At 41.4% G+C, this 20,664-nt stretch overlaps 3 protein-coding genes across 5 annotated transcripts in view; 1 reads left to right on the top strand and 2 right to left on the bottom strand.

Moving 5' to 3' along the window:
* The window catches only part of LOC117773948 (unconventional myosin-XVIIIa-like), a 77,876-nt gene extending 76,996 nt beyond the window's left edge, over positions 1–880 (bottom strand). For both annotated transcript variants that reach the window (XM_034605876.1, XM_034605881.1), the window contains exon 1: positions 763–880. The gene's annotated coding sequence lies outside the window, so the exon portion shown is untranslated. The remainder of the gene's footprint in view (positions 1–762) is intronic.
* Positions 1–20,148, top strand: part of LOC117773949 (vascular endothelial zinc finger 1-like) — a 32,107-nt gene extending 11,959 nt beyond the window's left edge. Inside the window, exons 1-5 of one of the 2 annotated variants that reach the window (XM_034605882.1) lie at positions 6,691–6,823; positions 12,844–13,595; positions 16,575–16,644; positions 16,739–16,901; positions 17,739–20,148. In XM_034605882.1, coding sequence (XP_034461773.1) covers positions 6,791–6,823; positions 12,844–13,595; positions 16,575–16,644; positions 16,739–16,901; positions 17,739–18,103 — 1,383 coding nt within the window. In that variant the 5' untranslated portion in view covers positions 6,691–6,790 and the 3' untranslated portion in view covers positions 18,104–20,148. Of the gene's footprint in view, positions 1–6,690; positions 6,824–12,843; positions 13,596–16,574; positions 16,645–16,738; positions 16,902–17,738 lie in introns of those variants that run through there. The other variant, XM_034605883.1, reaches the window with a different exon arrangement.
* Positions 1,871–5,764, bottom strand: LOC117773950 (gap junction delta-2 protein-like). Its single transcript, XM_034605884.1, has 2 exons — positions 3,681–5,764; positions 1,871–3,611 (listed from the first exon to the last, which is right to left on the bottom strand). The coding sequence occupies exon 2, from the start codon at positions 3,297–3,299 to the stop codon at positions 2,205–2,207; it is 1,095 nt and encodes a 364-aa protein (XP_034461775.1). The 5' UTR covers positions 3,300–3,611; positions 3,681–5,764; the 3' UTR covers positions 1,871–2,204.
* Positions 20,149–20,664: the final 516 nt, after the last annotated feature.

Genomic DNA, 20,664 nt, shown 5'->3' with positions numbered 1-20,664 from the left:
AGAAGTTTGGGAAGCTCTGAAATAGTTTATTGCATGACAACAGCTCATGGTTCTTCTTCTAAAATGTAAGTTTTCTTAATCTGAATCTGAATTTTCTCAAGCAAAATCAATTAAAATCAGAGGGACACTACTTTGTCAGCAGTGTGTCGGGGAATTGACAACACCTATCGATGCATTATAAAAGAAATAGCCTAAAACCATAAATACTACATACTTGATTTGGATTGTGTCCACTTGGTCCTTTACACTGACACGTGTGACATTGCCCTGCGCACTGGAGGAGCTCTGACCTCACCTGCTTTGCTGCCACACGTTCAGCATCACCATTACACCCGTGCACCTGCTACATCTCAACACCGGTGCATGGCAATCTCCATTGAACGTGCACAGCCATATTAACCCTGCTTTGTTGTGGAAGCCATCAATTCGCACTTAATCCTCACGTGTCCTGAGTTGAGAGAGGCAATGAAACAGCCCGAAAGCAAATTGCAGTCGCTTCCCATCCAATGCATATTCTCATGGTAACTTGTTTTTCTGCAGGAAAGCGTTGAAAACCACCTTGTCTTTCTGCTTCAGTGAAGTCACTTCACAGCACAGCTACGTTATATGTGCTCCTAACCCACAGCTTGACCATAATGCTCTGGCTTTAAGCTGCTTTGCCCTCATTCTCCAGCACCTCAGGGAACAGCACAGGCAGTAAACATGTCATTCATATGAAAATATTTAGGGTAAACACTGTGAGCAGATGTGACGGGGACTTACCTGGAATGACTGTGTTGTTGTCTTACCAGAAGTTTGCTGCATTTTCTTCCTCAGAATTGACAGGAGGTGCAAGGAAATGTACTTGTGATGCGTTCGAGGGGCTCATTGTAAGCTCCGATTTACCAAACCCGACCTACAGCGAATGCAATCAATCTCTCCTTTGTTTAAAAAAACAAAAAAACAAACAGCAGAACAATAAAACATGTATCAGATCATGACTTTAACAACGTAAACACTAAACATTAATAAAGTATATAACATATGTTTATACTAACGCTTGAGTAGGTTTTAAACTTTTTCTTCACTATTTCACAAAATGTCTCTAGTACCAAAAATTATAGTATAATATAAGTATAATTAAGTATAAATCGGTCTGCACATATGATCTGTGGATAAATTCAATATTTTTTGGTTCGTTTGGGGTTTAAATTTAAATTGTTCCAATAGTACTTGAATGCAGCATCAGTGTAAACTGGACGGCAGTGACCCCTCCTGGTGTTTTGACATAGAACATAGGATGCAGTTACAGTAAAATTATCCTCAGCCTGTAAAGGTTTTATTGTTATATGTTATATTTTATTTTATTGATTGGATTGTGTACGTTTTTTTGTTAGACTTTTATTTGTAATTGTTTTTCTGGCTTGTTTGTGTGATTGTAGTTGCCCCAATTTGTTCCTTCCATGTTGCATCAGACCTATGTAATTATCCAAATTATCAAACATAAGCATATCCTATTGATTTGGTTTACTATGTGATATGACTCCCAGCAGGAGGTTTACTCAAGTACGTCTGACCGTGACAAGCAAATTCTGGCCTTTTGTCATACTATGATACAGACATGTTGCAAGTTACACTCCACTGCATTTGATTAAATTTGGCCTCCTGCAGCACAATTAAGAAAGACAAAACGATGAGAATCAGACACAACATGGAGACCGAACCACATCGGAGTCCTTGTGCATTGCTGCTTAACAGGCCCACTAAGGTACTGGTGCTTAAACGCATCATCTGCCTGTTTGGATACGGACCGTGTTTTGTCAGTAATGATAGTGTAAGTGTAGCAGAGGGTAGGTATGAATAAATCACAGCAAATACTGTACAATGGTTTGACTATATTTATAGAAAAGCTTTCAAGAAATGCTGCAAAACATGTTTACACAGTTTCTTCCCAATACAGTGAATAGGAAATTGCAACACCTCCAAATCCATAAAGGCCTAGTAAAGCTAAGTACACTTACACAGATGATATCTTTTGAGGAAATAAACACACTGAAACTGTTATACTGAAATTGCATGGCTGATCGCAGAACCTTTAATTTTCACCAATTTAGCCGATTCTACGCGATGCAGCTTGAAAAGATTTCCGTTTAAATCAACACAAATGAAGTCAAAGATGGAAAGAAAATATATCTACAGTAAAACACAAAAGAAAAACTAGAGCTTTACAGCCAGGACTTCTTGCCCCTTCCTATCTTTGCCATATTGTGCTGTCTAGTTTTGCCGCGCTCCTTCTCATCTACATTTCTCTTCGACGTGCACTCCAGCGTAGAGTCCGTCTCGAAGGAGATGGCCGGGGCCTGGTTTGGGACGCCACCGCTCTTGTCGCACGACGTGGCCGGTGAGGTCTGCAGGACGACCCTGCCCCGCAAAGAGTGTTTGAGCTCCAGCAGCAGTGGGTTGTTGTCGGAATACAGTTCCACCTGCATGGGGTCCCTGTTTGCGTCGCAGCACGTGCAGCATGCAGAGAAGAGCACCCGGAAAATGTAGATCCAGCCGAGATAATGCAGCTCCACAATGTTCAAGATGAAGCAACCGAGACTGACACTGAACATGAAGTTGAGAAAGATGGTTTTCTCTGTGGCTCGAGACACGAAGCAGTCAGTTCGGTTTGGACAGGGGTAGGTTTCACAGCGGAAAAGGTGTGGGACTTCGAATCCAAAGAGGTAATACTGCCCAATGAGGAAGATTATCTCCATGATGGAGCGCAGCAGCACATGTATGATGTAGATGAGGAGCACTTGGCTGGAGAGCTGGGTCGGGTCCTTCCCTACTTCTTTCATTTCCTCCTGCAGATGACTGTTCTCTTCACACTCGCCCTCCCGAGAGCTCCAGGCCTCATTTGTGTTGTAAGGGACGCCGCTCTCCTTACCTCCCTCCATATGTCTGCCCCGTTCGAGTGCAGGCGAGGACCTGGGCACCACTTCGATCTTCTTCACCTCCACCTTTTCATTCTTGGTGATTTTTTGCAAGACATAGACAATGTAGAAAATCGAGGGTGTGGATACGAGGACGATCTGAAAGACCCAAAATCGCAAGTGGGAGACCGGAGCGAAGGTGTCGTAGCACACGTTGTTGCACCCGGGCTGGAGGGTGTTGCAGGTGAACTTGGACTGCTCGTCACTGTAGACGGCGTCACCCACCAGGGCCACGAGCAGGATGCGGAAGATGAGCAGCATTGTCAGCCATATCTTACCGATGACTGTGGAGTGGTTTTGAACCTCTGTTAGGAAGCGGCCAAGAATGGACCAGTCTCCCATTTCTGTGGAAACACAACAGTTAATACATTAGTTACACTTGTCAGTCGTGTTTCTTTCTTTTCATCAATACCTCATCTATATTCAAAGTGTAGAGGTTACTAATACACCCTGCGCTCCTCAGAAATGTGCCGAAATATGACCCAGCAGGAAGCAGCTGCATGAAACCAGATGTATCTGCCAAATGTGTGACATTCACATATTATCTGAATTTAAATATTGCCATGGAGAGCTTTTGTAACTACCGTAAAGACCATAAAATAGCTTTCTCAGTGTGTCATCCACTCTTTTTCGTATGTCACAATCTAGCATGACCTTCGGTTTAAATTTACACTATGGATTGTTCAAACAGAAACACAGCATGCAATATAATTAAGTGTGTACTTTATATGGTCATAATATTATTAAATCTGTAGTAAGCTGTTTATTTTAGTAAAGAAAGGCTCAAAAACCATGAGTTTATAAATACATTCTCATATTACCCATTAACTAACTTAATTCAACGTTTCATTTTGAAATTAACCAGAAAAATACATTTAAAAAGATAAAAGAGCCAAAAACATGATCAGTTTTACAATGTTTGTTCTTTCCCGGAGGTGTTTACCTTTGGAGAATCTGCGTCTTCCTTATCCAAAGCTGGAAAATGATCAGAGGAAACAATCTGCATAGCTGTATTTTCAAGTGGAGCCCATTGCCGAATGTTGTTGTATCTTGTGAGCTGGATGAGAGAGACCAGAATGGGCTGACCACACATATTCCCTAACTCTAACTGAAACGTGCATTGCACTGTATGTGAATAAAGGCTTTCAATGTACAGTGGGACAAAGATGGAAATGCACAAAGGGGGCACCTTCCCTGAACAGCCATTCACCGACGAGCAGAGGGTTCAGGGAAGCTACTGGAAAGAGTGGGGACAATATGCTGGCACATGCGTGGATCGGTTTTCACTTTGATTTCAGAGCTGAAATACACGGTTCCGAGTTCCCAGAAGATTTTCATACTTTTGTCTTAATGGAGGCTCTTTAATGACCTTCAAATTATAATGTGAAGAACCCCTGCAGCACTGTAAATCAATTTCCTCTCTTGTAATGAAGTTTTACAATTCAGTGAAAGACATTCTGAAACAATGAGGCAAAAGCTGGAAATTCCTCTTTGGAAAACTAAAAAAGAAAGTTTTAATGAAACCACTAAATTCACTTGATGTGGAGTTTTGTTTGTTGTTAAAAATTCACACTCATAAATAGCAGTTCCCTTAAACGTGCCTGATTATTTATTTATATTATCACAAGAAAATCAAGGAAAATGTTGAAAAATGCTTTATATCCTAATGTTAAACAAAGTGAAAGGAAATCCGTGGATCCACCCCCAGATCTGGATTTGCAACCAAAAATTTAACAGGTTCTTTATTGACACATGCCGCATCCTACCACCAGGTTTTGTGTTCATCCATCCAGTAGTTTCTGAGTCATCTAGCTCACAAACAAACAAACTTTAAAAACAACTAACAAACAGACAGGGATCAAAATATAATCTCCTTTGTGGAGGTAAACTCTCCCCTGGTGGTTCTGCACACTGGGGATAGTTATACGTGAGGGCTGGAAAGAAACTTCTTTCTTTAGCTGAGGGCTATGCTCCACTTGATTTGAGAAACAGGGATAACTATCACCGTATCATTATTTTGATGCTAAAGCGGAGAAAAGTGCTATATGGTTGTCATTGGAATAAATGATGTTATATTTGGCTGATGCAGCGGTCCAATAGTCATAATGCAAAATAATTAACATGACGTGCTACTTGTCTAAGTGTGCAATGTGCACATTATCTGTTGCGGCCGGGTTGCTTTGGTGACCACAGGTATCGTTTGCTGCCTTAACCTAAATGTTGCAACCTCATAGACCACCATTTTCAAATTTTACAGCAAGTATGAGATAAGAAAAGGGAAGTTATCTGTATGAAGCTACAGTATTCATGCCTCCCCAAGTGTGAATGAAAGATGTTGCAATGACATGACAATGAAACACATTTGTGTGTGTCTGTTATCTGAGCTTTGGTGCTCATGAAGGTCATCTGGCATCACCCATTGTTCTTGTAACTCCAGAGCCTCTGTACTTGTGTACTTTTCTGTCTCAGCTGTCCAGAGAGTTGAAAGTGTCATTTGACCACACATCATCATATTGTATTCCCGGTACTGTCTGCCTGCGTTCTGAAAGACTTGTCACAGAGACGGTGGTTATTTATTGATGTTCATGAGAATATGCCGTCATATTTTCTTTAAACGCTCATTTGCGAAACACCTTTTGAGACAAATGCGAAACATCAGGATAACACAATGCAGATGTGTGTGTTTCCTGTGTGTGTCGGTTGCTATTCGTTCTCAGGGTTGACTCTCTTACATGTTAGTTAATCATTTGTCTCACTGTTTGATGACAGAAAGATTTGGTTTACCACAGTGAAGGACAACACTGCACGTACTCCTGAGAGTAATCATGAATAAACCCACATGTAGAACAATCATTCTGACAGGATATGGTTTGCGTAATGTTGAGACACATCCCTTCTTATCTCATGAGAAGAAAATGCATTAATTAATATTTTTAAGAAATCAGTAACCTCAATATGTCAACAATGTAGTGTGGGGGATGATTTAAATAAACATAAAAAATAGATTAGAAACAATTTATTTTCTATTTATTGGTCTTCCTTGTTACATGAAAAACAATGGGGAGAGGCTCAATCATCAGGAGTTTTTTTTTTTTTAGAGAACCTATGGAGTAAATGCACACGTTTCGAAATGCACAAGAAATTAGACACTAATCTATAAAACAAATATATAATGTATATAATGTATTTATATAATGCAAGTGTTGTTCTTGTGTAATGTAGGATATTTTTAGTCCACTGGAGGCAATCCGCTGAATTTACGAGCTCTGGCGGATTCATTCATTCACAGCCCATGAATGAAATTGAACACGCGGATCCTTTCTTGCCCCGTTTATACTGAAACACTTCACATCACAGGAAAAAAAATAAAAGCTGTGTGTTTTGGAAAGAACAACAAACAACTTCCCGGTTTCATTTTCCCATTCAGAAGAAAGATGAGTGTTACTGAAAAACCCACCACATGCGTCAGTAGGCCACTATAACAAATGCCCCTCGCGGAATCGGCGATAACACAGTCAAGGGGTGTTTGAAAAATCTACACCAAATTAAAGCCGTCCCGTGATTGCAACCCAATCATCCACATAACATCCAACAATAATATTTAATTTATTTTAAACCTTTAAGCTTTATTTGACTCCCTAACGTTTTAAGAGCAGCATAAATGAAACGCGTTTACATCACAACAAACTAAATTTAAACCCGCCTCCCCCCCCCTGACTGGTGCGCGCAGTGGTGTGGCCCTCGAGGTAACCGGAAGTTGTTTCAGCTGCCATGTTTGGTTGCTTTGTTGTAGGCTTCTACCAGGTTTTCCTACAGAATTAGTAAGTGTGGAAATGGAGCCGAGCTGGAGTACGTTTCTTTTCCAAGTAAGTTCACTCTTATCCGGGGCGGGGGGGGGAACCGGGCCGGCTCGCCGAGCAACCTTTCACTCGCGTCGGGGTTTTGTGCGTTGGCGGCAAAAGCAGTTTTTAAAACGAGTAAAGCCAGGAGCAAGTAACCCCGAGCAAAACAATGGTATATGAATCCAGGCGTCCAGCTGTGAGGCTCGGGAATGACGCTAGAACAAAAAAATCAATTCATCCGAACCAGGGTTTTCCAAAAGACGACGATCGCGTGCACGGTTCTTTGTCCGAAACACAAGGTATCTCGACAGTGAATGTGGGTTTTTGTGAAGTTTGTTTGCCAAGTCGGAGCCAGCGAAAACATGCGAGACCGCTTGGAAGTAGCGTTAAAGCTGGAGCCGCCGCCGCCGCTGCACCGTTAAAGCCGAGACAGACCTGTTTTTTTTTTTTCTCCCCCGCCGAAGAAGGGCTTCGGTCGGACTCTCGTTAGTGAGACGTGTAACCCCGGCGATCGCGCCCCCCGTAACGCGGTTCACCCCACGGATGGGTTTGGGTTCCGAGCGGATCGCGTTGGTAAATGTTGAATACGCGCTTTGAGCCGCTGAGATTTACCGACGACGACTCGCAAGTCCGCGGTGAACTTTCCGCTCGCCTCCGCCGGTTCCACAGTGACTAGCCAAGTTGGCTAACGGTGTTTCGGCTGCCTTCATCAAAACTCGCTAGCTCATTTAGCTTAATACGGGCGAGGCTGCTGCGATCATCAGCAGCAACAACAACAATAAAAAAAAAACATCGTTACCCGACTTGTTACCACAGCTCGGTTTTACTCTATTTATTCCGGTTACCGCGGCGGAAAGGAATGTGAACTATGTACATATCAGCAGCTAACACAAGAAGCTTGATTAGAAATTAGCAGCAACATTACGCAATTATATAAATATATATTTATCTATATTCCAGTGAGTAAAGTGGGCGCAGCAGTTGGGAGCGATGGCCTGATCTGACACGGTTAACTGTTTGTGTAAAGATGGAAGGCTATTGTTCCAGACATGAATGAAATATCTTATTCCCATGGCCTTTCTTAGCATGGAAGAATTAAGCTAGTGTAACCATGGGAGACCGAAGACCCCGGATATTAAACGGAAAGGCTATATTTTAAATGATGGAGGGTTTTCCCGCGGATTCCACTGATGTGTTTCACATGTTGTTCACTCAAGCTTTTAATTAGAATAAAAATGTATCCCTAAAATATCCCCATTTAGCAATCACAGGTGCATCACCAAGTCGTAAATCAGATTTTTCTCTGGATTATTAGCAACAAAAGTTATGTTTCATTTGCTACAAACTCCTCATGGGAACTAAACCTCCTCAATGAGCTTTGCAGTTCCAGTCACATAATACCTTTTAAAATTATTACACTGCACCCAGTCGCAGTCTACGTCCCCAGAGAGTACAGCAGAGTTGGTGTTCGCTGTGTTTACTATTTTACCTTCCTATGAGTTGACTGTATTAAACCTAAGAGAGTCAGGTGCAGAGTTCTTGCTGGCAGTCAGCCTTTATGATAGTTTTGGCGAATATGTGCAGTCTGTGTCTAATTTGGATCTCTAACCATCTTCTGCACCGTCTATCGACCATGTAAACATATTAAAGTGCAGATAAAACCAACAAATGAATGTACTCCCTGCTTAGTGTGAGGCAATTAATAGCTAAGAAGAATATGAATGGTGCACCATGGGATGCTGTAGAAAAGTTACACACCCGAGCTTTAAAAGGGTGCATCTGTTTTTTTTTGTGGCACATGGATACTTTTGCTCTGCTGTCAGAGATTGATGCTCACATCTCTGAGCACTGTTTCTTCCTGATGAAAAAGGCAGATGGACTTTGTGGCTTGTTATGCGGGTGTTTGGCGTCTTGCCAGAGGCCCTGCTGCATGTATCGCATACCTCGCACTGTTACTATGTAAAACTGTGTGCGATGATCATTTGGAGAGCAACATTTTCATTCAGCCATTATCAATTGCTTTGAAGCAATGTAGGTTTCTGCTGTGTTACCTTTTGTCAAAAGGAATTTTATCAAAAGTGAATAACGTATTCTTGTTAAAATGCCTGGTCAGGTGTTTTAATTTCTCTATATCGTTTGTAAATGAGCTTGAATATCACCCTACGTACGGTTGTATCTCCTATTAATATATATGTTCAGTAAATTATGCATGCGGTATTCATCAGGCTACAGTTGAGACCCTATTGTGATTCATGTTTTTTTTATTATGGCCTGGACTGCACAGTCATACAGTGGAGTCATTAAGTAATCCTTCGTTGTCTGACATTATTTCAACTAGATTATATTATAAGACAAAAATTCATAGCCATTAAATCTAGAAGCCTTAAGCTTGCTATGCTCAACTTTGTTCACTAACCAGTTACTTTCTGGCAACTGATTTTTGTTTCTGATTTACTGTACGTGTAAATATATTGATGAATGGAGCTTTAGCTTCAATCATAAACTTTAGATTTAAGTCCCAGTGTTTTTCCCTTGTCTTTTGCCACTCATTAGCACAATCCCCCCATTATGTAGTTTTGATAATTCTTAAAAATAATTGGTATCCTATTTAAAATGGTGGCTTAACACAATCAGTGAGAAATATTTCATCAGTGTCATGTATTGTACTGGAGGCGGCAGACATGGGCTTGTCATAGCATGCAAGGCTGGGATGAAATGCATTGTTTTAATAGTGGCTCAAAAACATTTACCAGGGCCCTGAACCAGTTTACCTACCTGGACTTTAGGTTTTATTGTTACCAGTTACATGTGTGCTTTGCCTGATTTAACAAGCCAAAATGTCTACTATGATATAGGTTTGTTGCCTTGCAGCATTGTGGTAATAATGCATTTTAGAAAATAAAAGTGTATAACAGTCGAACGTTTGTGAGATTACAGCATGGATTCAAATTATGAGCGACTCTGGGGATGAGTGTTTTACGTCAATGTTACAAATACCTCTCACCTGGTGTTCTCATGCCTCTTTGTAACTGCAGTGGTTATGTAGGCAAAAGGTGACTTTTTTAGTTAACTATTAAAGAGTTATTTATTTGACACAATTTCCTAGAATATCCTTTGTGACATAGGGGTTTTGGTGTTGAACTCCCAAGTTCATCAAGATGATCAACTTCATAGTAGCTGTTATGCCAAAAATAACTTACTCGTCTGTGCCATATGTATCCTTCATCAGACTTGTCCTTTATATGAGCTGGCTTACTATTTCAAAACAGTTAAAATAAGTTGAGATAAAGGTAGCTCTTACCTTCCACCTATTTATAGGACAAAGCTGTTTGGAGGTTTTGGATTTATTCAGTTCAGTTGTTTTGCATTTATGGAATGGTGATTAGTTTAGAAAAGGCTGATGCTGTCCTCTTACAAGCTGCCGTCCAAATCCAGGTGAAGGAATTGGTTCATCAAAACAAACTTTGAAACATTTTCTAACTCCTCGCAGTATCTAAAACACCCAAATTGCAACAAACGGGGCACTGAATCCCTGCAGTCTCCACATACTTTCACAGGCAATGAAAAACACCCATAAAGATGAAAAACAGTACAAAAGGGATGTTTTGCAAGTACGTGTCAAGATTTCAGTACTTATAAAAACATTAAAACAAAGACTTGACGCGTACCAGAAAAATGAATTGTATTCAATATTTTAAGCTTTTGTTCCTTCCCCTTTTAATGTAACTGTGGAGATGCAATCGAAGAAACAATGCATAATCTAAATCGAACCGTGAGCTCAGTCTACAGTGGCCCGCAGAGCCACCAGGACCCTCCCTCCATTTTGATGTTATTTATGAGGGAGCAGTCCCAGTTGTCAGAGCACATTTGTGTCAAAATGGTCAGAGCTGCATGAAAGCACAGCAGCTTACAGGCCCTGCACCTCTGTATAGAGACCAGGCTGTCTGCAGCGACTATGTCTGCTGTTCACAAGCTTCACAAAGAGGGTTCCCGGCTGGTACCCCCCACCCCCACCCCCACCCAAACATAAAGCCCCCCACTCTACCCCACCCCTGGTGTGCCAGTGGAAGGGTTAGCATTGGCATGATGATGGCTAATCCTCGAAGGTGGCAAGTGTGAGCAGGTGCTCGGACAAATGGATGGGTGGGCTTGGTGGCATTCCCCATGAGTTCCCAGGTCCCATTGCGTACAAGGGAATGGTGGCTAGTTTCGCCGAGCAGTGTGGGGATAAACAATGTCCCTGTCTCATGAATAGATGAGCCAAATCAATGAAGATGAGCATACAAAGATCCCCTGCTGAGGCCCAAGTGCATCACTGCTCAGATTTGTGTCTTTCACAATAGGCTAGATGACATAAGGAGGACATTGTGCGGTTCATTTTTCTTTTCTATCCCCTGCCTCCTCCTTTGCATCTTCTTTCTTGGCTGGCCTTCTTCGATGGATGATTGAACCTCAAAGGGAAAGGTCAAGTATTTCACCTTGCCCTTTCTGGCTGGTGGTTGACAAACCAGTTGTGAATGTGTCCGTTTACTATAATACAATTTTTATATACAGGTATGATATGTACAAAAACTGCTGTCTTAAGTAAACACAATATAACAATAGAACTACAGAGAAATTTGAACTAACAGGAATCAATGAATTACCATTAGCATCCATCCTTTCAGGGTGTTTGCTACTCTGTGTTTGGCTTCTCTGTTCATTTCTGTCTATGCAGGCAGAATAGTTACTGGGTCAACAAGAATCTATGGCAACTCACTGGGGGGTGACTCATTAAATACTGATGTGAGCTGTGTACTTGTCAAAATGTAGATGGAAGGCAAAACCCTGGTTAGAACATAACCACCCTAAGCTGAAAAACACAACCGATATAAATTGCTTGCGGCAGCCTGACAAAAAAAGTGATCCTTTGAAAGCAGCAACAGGATGGGTTGAATTTGTTCTATATCGGTGTTGAGTACATGGTTATCAGGATTATCTTATCTCTGTAATACAATTGTGCTGTTGTTTTTGTTTTGTTTTTGGGACACTTACCTTAAAAATACCCAGGCTATTAATGGTTAGGTAAGAATGTTATTGGAATTCTCTGCCTTTGGCTGTCGTTAACCCTCTTCCTCAGTGGTTGTTGCCCACACAAAATTCACTGAATCATTTTTAGTAAATCCTTTTTTTAGGAGCTGCCTGTTTGTTTTAGCAGTCTCCCTTGGGTAAAATGATCTTGTTTTAGGTCAGGGCTTAGGCAAGCGATGCAAATAGTGTCTGATAAACTATATGAGTGAAATCCAACTTAAAAAACAGTTGTTTGTGCTGCTGCTAATTGCACCTAGCCCCTTTATCCCATTTCTGCCATGGCAGTTGGCAACGATTAGCAGCAGACAAAACCACAATTTCACAATGTAGATGGCCAAATAGCCAGTGAGCAGTTGTGCCACTGTGCACCCTGTTGATTGTCTACATGTGTGCATTATTCACTCCAACACTGAATCGCAATCTAACTTCAACGTATCCCCTAACCGATTTCTGTCACGTAGCTAATGGCCTGCTCTTTAGAGCCTTCTTGGAAGTTAAAGTGTTCTCTGTATAGCAAATTAGAGGCATGGCTACAGGGTCATTTTTCATCCAGTATATCTGGATTCTTTAGCATTACTGGCATGCTGCGTCAACCTCTTTACTGACAGATCTAGTGCTCATTGTGTATTCTTCAACATCTGAAATATCTAACCCTCGTTGTATTCATGTCCTAGTTGACTCCTGACAAACTCCCAGTGGTGGTGGTGCAGCTATCAGCAACACTTGATTTGTTGTGGTAATTCTCATGTAGAGCTATGCGTTTTGACACAGTTCTGTTGCTTTAAAGCTACATTCTCCAATATTAAGGTGTATTTTATATTATATATGTTTTTTCCCCCTTGGATCAATAAAGTATTTCTGATATAGTATCTGTTCACCAACAATAAATGATTACCCTTCTTAAAAGCTCATCCTGTAATTAATCATGACTTCACCAAAACCCAATCTTTGTATTTGTGTGTTTGTTTCAACAGCAGGCAAATGAGGCCCTCCATCACCAGCACCAGCACCATATGGCCCAGAACAACCTGCTGCCGCTTCTCAATTCAGGAGCAGATCAAATTGACCAGAAGCCTATCCTGCCCATCCAACTTGACCATAAGCCACCCACCAGTGCTGCGGATCTCCTCAAAGATAATGTGGCCAGCGGAGGTGCACGGCCACCAATGCCTGTGATCAAGAAGGAACACAAAGGCAAAACACCGTTTGTCTGCGGCTACTGCAACAAGGCTTTCCGTGACAGCTACCACCTGCGACGCCACGAGTCCAGCCACACCGGCATCAAAATGGTGTCCCGGCCAAAGAAGACAGCCCATACACCGCCCACCATGGTACCGATGATCTCCTCCATGCCACGAGAGAACATGAACCCTCCCTACATCTCCACGGTAGCAGGCCTCCTCTCCACAGCAACCACCTCGGTTTCCTCAGGCACGAGTATCATGACGTCGTCCGCAATGGGCAACATGCCACAGCAAAATATCATCAAGAAACCCGCCAAACCCGTCAAGAAAAACCACGGGTGTGAGATGTGTGGCAAAGCATTTCGTGATGTGTACCACCTGAATCGCCACAAGCTGTCCCATTCCGACGAGAAGCCTTTTGAGTGCCCCATCTGCCAGCAGCGCTTTAAAAGGAAAGACAGAATGACCTACCATGTTCGCTCTCATGACGGTGGAGTCCACAAGCCCTACGTATGTTCTGTGTGTGGGAAAGGCTTTTCCAGGTAAGGATCATTTTTTTTGGGTGGAGGTAACTGTTAAAGTAAAGGTTAAGCGGCCTAAAAATATCAAGACTGACACTGTTGTATTTATATTGTTGCACAACTTAATTCTTTTTAATACCTTTGGCAATATTTGAATGGTTTGTAAACTGTATGTTTCACTCTTTGGTATCTCTAATGTAAAGTTATTTTCTTCTCTATGCCACCAGACACACTTGTCATAGGGCGTCACACTGGCAAACCCTGAGCAATGATTGGCTGTTAACTGCTGGCAGCAGATTTCATGGGGAGATTACATTACTCGTTTCAAATGTCTTTGTACATTCCTCATATAGCTCTTAAGGTAGTGGAATAAGTTGCTATGCTCCCTCTTGGACCAGACTGACCCAGCTAATTCAGTAAACCTGCTCCTTGAGTTGAGACAGGCCCAAAAAACACACAGTCTTCTCCAGCAGGGTCCAGCTGGGAGTCATGTCCTCATCGCTGCACTAGACACTGGTTTGTTTGGGATGGGATGTTTTCTCGGCCTGTGAACCTCTGCATGTTATACTCCAGAACAAAAGGAGGTGGCTTTCAGCTCTTCTGTATGTGTATGTGAGGAGGTGTTAGTTGGGCAATGGGCTGAGCAGCATCAGGGACGATGCATAATGATAGTTGCAAATGGCGGCAAATGCCCAAAAAGATTTCTTACAACTGCTTTTGGAAACTCATATGCTTTCAATCAATAAGTAACAACCGTAAAGAGGAAATGTGCACGTAAGATCAAATTTATTCATATTGGAATGGAGACAGGTTTCAGGTTTCAGGTTTATGCATTCCAGGATTTAGGAGAGATGACATGACTTGTTTGCGTTGAATTTCAAAATAGCACCGTGATAATTGTAACACACATACAACTTTCTGATTAGCACTCGAGAATCAGCTCAAAATAAGACATGATCGCTAAACTAAAGTCTAACCCCATAAACTCATAAATTACCACCTTTTATGTTTGGTGTTGTTTACCAAATGTTGGCTGAATAGCGACCCATGACTTGTATATCAATGATTAAGTAATTGGTGTTTGGTTGTCTACGCCCACAGCATTATTTCCTGCAAAGTGACCATCTACTCTCCACATAGCGTCCCATTGTCTGTGTTTTTTTTTTTATTGTTTATAGTTGTCCTAAGTAATTTCAGACTTGTACTTGCACTGACCCCCACACCACTTCAACCACATGCTTTAACTGTCGCACAAGGAAGAGCACTAGTGGTAGAGTATTAAGGGAGGGGAGGCGTCACTTGTCACTTTGTGGTTCCCGCCAGCATGTCACAGACTCGTTCCCCCGGGAATTCAGTGAACCTTGCAGTAAAGTTCAGGTCAACACACTGACTATGTAGCCAATAAGTAGTTTGTCCAAGGGAGGGCTCAACGTGCCTTTTGTGTTTTTAGATTTATCAACACAGCAAACATCTACTTGTCCTCCAGTGAGCTGAAAGATCTTGTTTATGTAAATCAGCAACAAGTGAGCAAGGACTATCGATTACAGCATAAGAGTTGATGTACAGCAACACAACTTTAACAGTGTGCCCTGGCCAAGCTGTAACACTAGCACCGTGCTGTGTAGGGCACTTTCAGGCATGCCTCCATCACAGTGACGTGGGGCAGGGATTCATCAGCATACTGGAAAGTGAGAATGGGGACTGAATAACAGTGCACTGAGTCACTGCCACTCGGCCAGATCTCCAAGCAGACGCTGTCTGGAGTTTGCCCCTCTGCTCGTCAGGAGGGCAACAAAAAAAAGCCTTGATTCCGGTTCATGGCCCAACTGAGAAAATTCTACTTGGCTCTTCTCATTTGTATTTTAAAAAAAACAATCTATCAGCATGAAACTTTCCGGTTAGGGGGCAGCTGCCAGTGTTGTAGCCCTTACAAGCTCCAATATGGCACTTCTAACATGATTCAGCTCACAGCTTCACGAGAATTAACACGCAAACTAAGACGGAGCACTGCCAAGAAGAATTTGTGAATGCTGCAGTTTCGCTGTAAAGGTCAAGAGGCAGGTTTTCTTGCAAGACGGGATAAGCAGGGAATTCTCATAAGTTCTACATCAGATAAACACTGCATGATCGGTCCTGCATGTTTGTTTGTTTGTCGGTGTTGTTGGTGTAACCTTCAAACAGTTCAATACACTTCACAGCTCACTGTTTTTGTACATACCCTTACTTAAGTATACCATTGTCAGAAAAACTAAAATCGAACCCCCATCCCATGATGTTAATGAAGTTAAGTTAACATTGTGGCCTACATAATCTCCCCCTAATGCTCAGAGAGAGAGATGTGTACCTTCAGTCTGTTTTAGTCAGAAACTATCAGGCAATAACTGCAAACTCTAAGTAAGTAAGTAATGTCGGTGATGTTAGAAAAATAAACTAAAGCAAATAAAGTAGCTTCATAGTAGAAAAAAAAGTGGTCACTGTTGGAAAAAACTATCTGTGTGTTGTGTTTTTGAAAGTAGGTCAAACTAACTCACGCGCGATTGATCATGGAGAATTAACTGCCATTGACTGAAATTTTGGGTTTTTTTGTGTGCCCAGCCCCTCATTATCAAAGTAAACAGAGCACATCAGCAAGCTTCTGCAGATACAGCACTTGTAAGGTGTTAAAAAAAAACAGAATAGCAAATATTTTTGAAGTATATGTTCACTTAATAGCTGTTGCATTGTTACCTAATTAATTAGGTATCTGTGGCAGACAACATAGTATTATAATTGATGATGGCACTGTCTGTGTTTTTAAATGTTTAGTTATTTTCAGTTCAAGGACCAACACTATTAAATTGTCAATATGAATCAACAAATTTGCTCTTTCCTTGTTCTTTTCTTTTGAGTTTCCTTAGAAGCGGAAACACTGTCAAGAAGATGTTGTGTGACTCAACTGCAGCTTGCTGCATCACTGTCCAACTGTGATTAAACATGGCTTTGTTTTGTTTTGGAATCTAGGCCAGACCACTTGAGCTGCCATGTGAAGCATGTGCATTCCTCAGAAAGACCGTTTAAATGTCAAGTAACGGTAAGATTCATTACCCTCAGCTCCCTGCTATTTTTATTATGATTGTTTTTCGTATTATCTCATTCCACTGACTCTGTCTGCTGTGCGGCTGCAGGCCTGTACCTCTGCTTTCGCCACCAAAGACCGACTCCGTTCCCACATGATCCGGCATGAAGGCAAGGTCACCTGCAGCATCTGTGGGAAGATGCTGAGTGCAGCCTACATCACCAGCCACTTGAAGACTCACGGACAGACCAACTTTAACTCCTGTAACAAAGGTACGTCATAAACACCACTAACATCACAACAGTCAGACATGCACTCATATGACAATGTCTTGTCTTAACTAAAGTCTGTCTATACAAAGATGGACAACATGTCTTCACTTCTTCTCACTTGCTCTGGGCACTGTCCAACCTGCAGTTTCACATAAAATAAAGCCTCTCACTCATTGGCCTGTAATACTTCCATACATATGCCCCAGTTCACATATACACGTACACATCTGCCGACAATGACGACATATTGCACAACCCAGGAAATGGCCCGGGTCACAGAAGTTCAGCAAGTGCAGCACAGTTGACTTTGTGGAAAACACTCAGCCAACCAATCACAAATCAGTTTCAATCATGAGGTCTCCCCCCCAACGCTCGACATCAGTGTGAAACGAATGACCAAAAATGACAAAAACACCTTTAGGAAAATTTTATTTGGCCTATACTTAAATAATTTTTATTTTTGCCAGCCACCAGGGGATGTTTTTGGCTTCCCTATTGGGAGCAGTCATGTCGTGCATCTTTACAAACCACAATCAGATATCTCGACTACACTGATTTTTTTTTTGCTGCCTTTTCCACCAGTTTTCTTTTGTTGAAACATGAGCATCATCTTTACAACATCTTCGGTGTGTTTACTTTGTTAGTCGAGCCTTCCGTATTAAAGCCCACCAGCCTCTTCTAATCCTGGTTGTTTCTATACCGTATTTTGGTACTATTCAAATGTTTATACTTCATATGATTGCTGTTGGATAAAGTAGCATGGTATTTATCTATTTATCCTTACAGTGAGATGCCGCAGAATTTAAATCAAACGCTCTTATCTTGTGTTTTTTCCAGACGGCAACAATGTCTGCAATTCTTCCTCAGCTACACCTGTGACCATTTCTGCCCCCATCACCTCGGCGATGAACCGGGGACTCTCCCACCTCAACAACCACCCCATCACCATTGCTGCACAAATGAACATTAGCACCAACACGGTCAACATCACATCTCAAATGGGCCTCCAGCATCCAGTCACCATCACCGGGCCCGTCAACATCTCCTCCGTCAACATCCCCGGCACGGGGTCCATGAATATTGCCCACCCGGTCGCAATAACCTCCTCCATGCCTATGAATATAGGCCAGCTCAACATTGCCATGAGGTCCGTCGATAGCATGCCTTTTCTGTCCCAAGTCTTGCCTTCCCAGCCCTGGTAAAAAGCGGAGAGAGAGAGAGAGTTGAACTGGCCAGAGAGAAAGGGAAAATGAAGCGAAACAGGAGACTTGTGTCCTCATGATTTGCACCTCCAGCCCGGCTCTTCCTCCCCCCTCCGAACCCTGTTTACTTCATCACACCACAAAGTGAATATTAACCCGAGCTGTGCGGCCGGCAGGAGCCCCCCCCCCCCCCCCCCCCCCCCCCCAGGTCCGCAGCCACGTCCCAAACAATGTTGAGTGACTGACATGAGACGCAGGACACTTTGAGTAGGAATCGAGTAGGATTTACCTTGAAATCAGGACTTAGCGTAGTCAGTTAGAGAGAGATGAAACTGTGATTTGTATGATGACAAATGAGAGGAGAGGATTCCTCAGACACTCATGAGGACTCTGTAGGAAGACACACCTGTGCTTTTTTTGTAAAAGGGAGATGAGAAATGGACTGAAGCAATAACGACGAAATTGCTGTTTTTGATGTTTTACAAATTCTCTCCCAAGCCTCTGGGTGTTGCTTTGTATGTCGTTTTCTTTTAACTATAGCCTGCTAATCACTATTTAATGTCATAGGAAATGAGTCTAGTAAAAGGGACAGCCGCTTCCACATACATGGAAGACTATTTTTTCACAGTGCATAGCTTTTCTTCTTCTTCTCAGATAGTAGGATGCTCTCGAGGTACAGTGACTAACTTGTACAGTTGACATAGTAATGTATTTTCATGTCAGCATTTCAGTTTTAATTCAAGTGGATATGTGGACACTGTCCTCCTGACTATGAAATGTTTGTGCGTTGTTTTTCTGTTTGTACGGAAACACAAAGGTCTGTTTTTCTTTGCCTATCTGTAGTGTTCATTTTTTTTTCCTCCATGAAGTCAGAATCAAACAAGTCTTGCACTGAAAGCATATCCTACATACAGGTGAGCAGCAGTATTATCAAAGATCAAATTGAAGTCTTTAGTGTTTTGGTTTGCCAGCTGACACTTGAGGGCCATCTAGTGGCCGAAAAACGGAAAGGCCTGGCGTGTAGTGAAGCTTTTTCAGTCTGTTACCGTCATCATAATGGTGACTAATTTCTTTTTTTTTTTGTCTGACTCTTCTGTACACTTTATTTTGTTTTTAATTATCTATCTGTGACAGCCCCTAGATGATACTAAGGATCATTCACTCAGGATACATCACATAAATCCCATTACACATGAACTTTTTAAAACGTGTTGTGTTAAACAACCAGGTTTCCCATCAGGGACGAGAAGTCCAATAATGATTGATTTTTAAACTTAGCCGTCCATTTAAATGATCAAATACATGCTGTACCTTTTTAACTTTTCTTTTAAAACCTAGTTCGATCTCAGGCTGCATCGCCATGTGGCCGGGATCCGGATGAGTTTGATCAAATGCAAGTTTGTGTCCATTAAAATAATGGGAAACGATTGGTGTTGCATGACCCCAAACGCTAGCTGTTGAGTATCAGCCGTTTTTTGAATGAATGCCATGTGATTTCGACAGTGTTGCAGCTCTTCGAGTTGATTCAGTTCATACTGAAAAATGCAATATGCATGTTTGCCATTTTTCCCAAGTTTTGTTTTAAACAAAATGATAGTGTAGCTTATTTTTTTTGTTGTTATGCATTTACGTAGATACACTATGATAGCCTGTTTGCCAAATTTGATACAATAACAATGTGATGAACTGAACATTTCTCGTGGAATTGAACAACTCTTTATTTTTAAGGGAAAAAATGGAAATTCCAGGACCCTTGTGAAAGCAGTTGAATGTATATCTTTGTACAAAACTATTTTAGTTCCAAGAAAACGGTAGTTCAGATAGATGTGAAAGATAAGATAACCTTTTTTTATAAATCTTTTGTATTAGAACATTAACAATGGTAATTTTGTATATATGAGAGGTTAGGATTTCTGATTAGCAGAGAGATCAAACATTCCTACATTTTTTTTTAAATGTATGTTTGTCAAATTATTACATAAACATGCGCAATGTTATGTGCCTTTTATTTGGGTTGTCTAAATAAAAGAAAACTATCAAATGTGTTCCTGTATGAAGTACTGCTCAGTATCAAGTCATCATTACGAATCTTGGGACCTTTTTACTATTTTACACCATTTAACAATTCTTACGGCTTTAGTTTTAGTTTATTAATAGTTTTTTAAAGCTTCTAAACTCTTCATCCTAAAATGAATCATTAATCATAATTTAGAGTCAACTAAACGGGTTTACCATTAAAATTTGTAGCCTGCATATTGGGGCCAATGAAAAATGACATTTCTGACAAATATAGTATTTGCATGTTCTGATTTGACTAATTGTCTAATAGAGAAATTACAAAGTTCGCTTGCATCCTGGTTCATGAACTGTTTGCCAGTAACGTATTTTGGATGAATAACAAGAGAAAAATATCTCCACATTGACCATTTCAAGTCAAGAACAATGGCTCTCCTTGCTGCCAAAAAGATCCACTGCTCTTTCTACTGCTCTCTGTCTGGTTTTTTTGTTGCCGTGAACCTGAAATTACAAAGAAATCTGGTAAGAACATGTATTTTCCATTC

The sequence above is a fragment of the Hippoglossus hippoglossus genome, chromosome 14, assembly GCF_009819705.1.
Source record: "Hippoglossus hippoglossus isolate fHipHip1 chromosome 14, fHipHip1.pri, whole genome shotgun sequence".
NCBI lineage: Eukaryota > Metazoa > Chordata > Actinopteri > Pleuronectiformes > Pleuronectidae > Hippoglossus > Hippoglossus hippoglossus.
Note: the sequence above shows the minus strand (reverse complement) of the source record. Positions and strands in the feature narration are given on the sequence as shown.

Excerpts from the sequence above, each read along its gene's own strand:
- LOC117773950 (XM_034605884.1), bottom strand. The coding sequence starts at position 3,299 with ATGGGAGACTGGTCCATTCTTGGCCGCTTCCTAACAGAGGTTCAAAAC.